General features: G+C 33.6%; 1 protein-coding gene across 1 annotated transcript in view; it reads right to left on the bottom strand.

Annotated features, from left to right (window-relative positions):
• LOC113803630 (5-oxoprolinase) overlaps positions 1-2,500 on the bottom strand; it is a gene marked incomplete in the record, with an annotated part of 14,693 nt that overhangs the window by 9,996 nt on the left and 2,197 nt on the right. The window contains 3 exon segments of the mRNA XM_070131874.1: positions 705-849; positions 1,494-1,626; positions 2,314-2,452. Coding sequence (XP_069987975.1) covers positions 705-849; positions 1,494-1,626; positions 2,314-2,452 — 417 coding nt within the window.

The raw sequence follows: 2,500 nt of genomic DNA, 5'->3' as shown, positions 1-2,500 counted from the left end.
AGGCAATCTATGGCAGGCCAGACCACGGGAATCTCAAGCTATACCACCAGAATGCTACTAGGGGTATCACCATATCAAAAGGATTCAAGAAAGTCATGTCAAACTATCTCAGATCCTGTCTAAAAAGAAACTGTTTAAGGTCAAATAAAGCTTAAGATTAGGAGCTAAGAAATAAAAAGCTCTGTTGAGCCAGAGAAACTTAAAAAAGGATTTTACGTTTAAAAATATGGGTTTAATATTTCTACAGTAAGGAACAAGAAGAAAAAGAAGAAGAAGAAGAAAGAAATAAGAAAAAAAGAAATGTAACTGAAAACAAGCATTTGAAAGAAAAGTTTTTAAAATTATAGATGCTTAATGATAAGGCTTTTGGAACTTCTGTCAGGGAACTGTCTGTGAGTATATACACAAAATCTTTTTATCATTACTATTTCATGGAGTACACAGATATAGTTATTAATATGGTACCACGGAATATCAGCTATAATTCAGTCTTGGAGCAAAGTTAGACATCCATCATAAGCACAAACATCTAAATTGCAGTTTCAGCTTGATGTTAGCAGACAGTAAATCCCTTTAAAATCACAAAGAACAACTGTTGGTTTATGGTAAAAGAAGAAAGAACAAAATAAATAAATAAAATAAATAAATGAATAAATAAATTTACAGGAGACAAAGTTCCTGGATTAAAAGTGTCAAATTAATACCTTCCCATCTGTTCAGCTAAACTCATAAATCGATGAGAGAAAATTGAGAGTTGGATAGCATCGAGTTCTGTGCCAATGATGTGCTTTTTCAAGCTGCCTATTTCAATACGCACATCCCCCTGGGCTGTGATGTGGCCTGTGCAACCTGTAGATAGCATAAAAGACGTGATAAAGAGGAATGCGTACACAATTCAATATGATGATCTTAGCCATTACATCTACAGAAAATGGAAAGAAGTCAAGCATTCTAACAATGAATCTCTGCCCCTTCAATGGAAGTCATAAAAAAAGTGTGTGAATATTTTGAGTTAAAGATCTAATGACAAGTCCATTTTCTATTTTGTGCTTCAATGCAACTGCAATCTATCATATAGTAGAAATACATAACCTTTATAAAAAAAAATAAAATAAAATAATAATAATAATTTCTATTACCTCCACACCAAGGGGCTTAGATCCACATCATTGAGACTTTATTTTAAAGATTATAAGCACCAACTAAGAAAAAATTATCTGAAAAAATCTAGAAATCTAAATACTTAGTTCGAAAGGATTTTATACATTTTAAAATCATCTATACCATCGTCACATCAACAGTCCCTACAATGACAAAGAACAAACAGAAAGACAAATAAAGATGCTCCACAATTTGTTCTCAAAACACCATCTATCATATCTATTCATAAACCTTATTTACAATCCTAATTTACGATCTTCACTTACATTACCAATTAGCAATCTAATTTACAGTCGTAATTTCTGCTGCTAAGAACTCCACATACAACTGACCTGGCTCAATGAGTATGGTTGACAACTTGTCCATGATTATTGCAGGACCAGGAATGACATGGCCTGGAGCCAGGCACTCTAAAAGATACACATTTGTGTCTTGATAGCCCTCCTCGAAATATACTTTCGTCACCTGTAAATGAATCAATACTACATTAATACCTAATATAAACATTGCATACTGCATAAACAATGAATTACTTATGCAGGAATTAGAGTTTACTTTAAAGGCTGCAGAAAAAGCAGATGGAAATGGTGATGGTTAAAAAGAAAAAGACAGAAAAGATATAGAGGAAAACGAATGATTTTTCAGCACTTCTTTTCTTTCCAGGCAAAACAGCACATGCAACCTTAAATTTCCTGTGACCAGGAGACTGATTCAGAGGTGGCAAAACACTTGCTGGCACAACTCCATCTGTTTTACTTTCATCCAGCCCCTATTTATGACTTCCAAGCAGTGTAAATGCAAAGTACAGGAGGTACATAATTTTAGGGTCAAAGAAATCTTACCAAATTATCAATACATGACAACTACTGGTCCCAAAATGCAGATAATCTGGCACTATATGGAACTAATGGTGGCTACCTTGAAAAAACTGGTGGCTACCTTGTAAAAGATTTTTAGAGAAAATAAACAACAGAAATCCATTGCATGTGAACAAGAATGGAAGGTAATGGAAAGAAAAGAAAAGACAAAAAACTGGAAAATGATCACCCGAAAATGTTACAAAAATATAACAAAATGGAAAGAATGACTATTCATACCAAATCAATCCTAAAAAAGAAAGAGGAAAAGAAGAAAAAAAGTATCACAACTTACTGTTTCCAACAGTGGTTCCTCTGTAGCTTGCGGTAATGTGTCTTCTATTGATATTTGAGACTTCCCAACCCCACGGACTCTGATGTCATCCACAACTATGTCTCGATCATCGATTACAAATCCAAACTCTCTCTTGTACCTTTAAATAATTCAAAACAATACTAATACAAGTCTCATAAAAATGAAA

Source organism: Penaeus vannamei, chromosome 17 (genome assembly GCF_042767895.1).
Source record: "Penaeus vannamei isolate JL-2024 chromosome 17, ASM4276789v1, whole genome shotgun sequence".
Taxonomy (NCBI): domain Eukaryota; kingdom Metazoa; phylum Arthropoda; class Malacostraca; order Decapoda; family Penaeidae; genus Penaeus; species Penaeus vannamei.
Note: the sequence above shows the minus strand (reverse complement) of the source record. Positions and strands in the feature narration are given on the sequence as shown.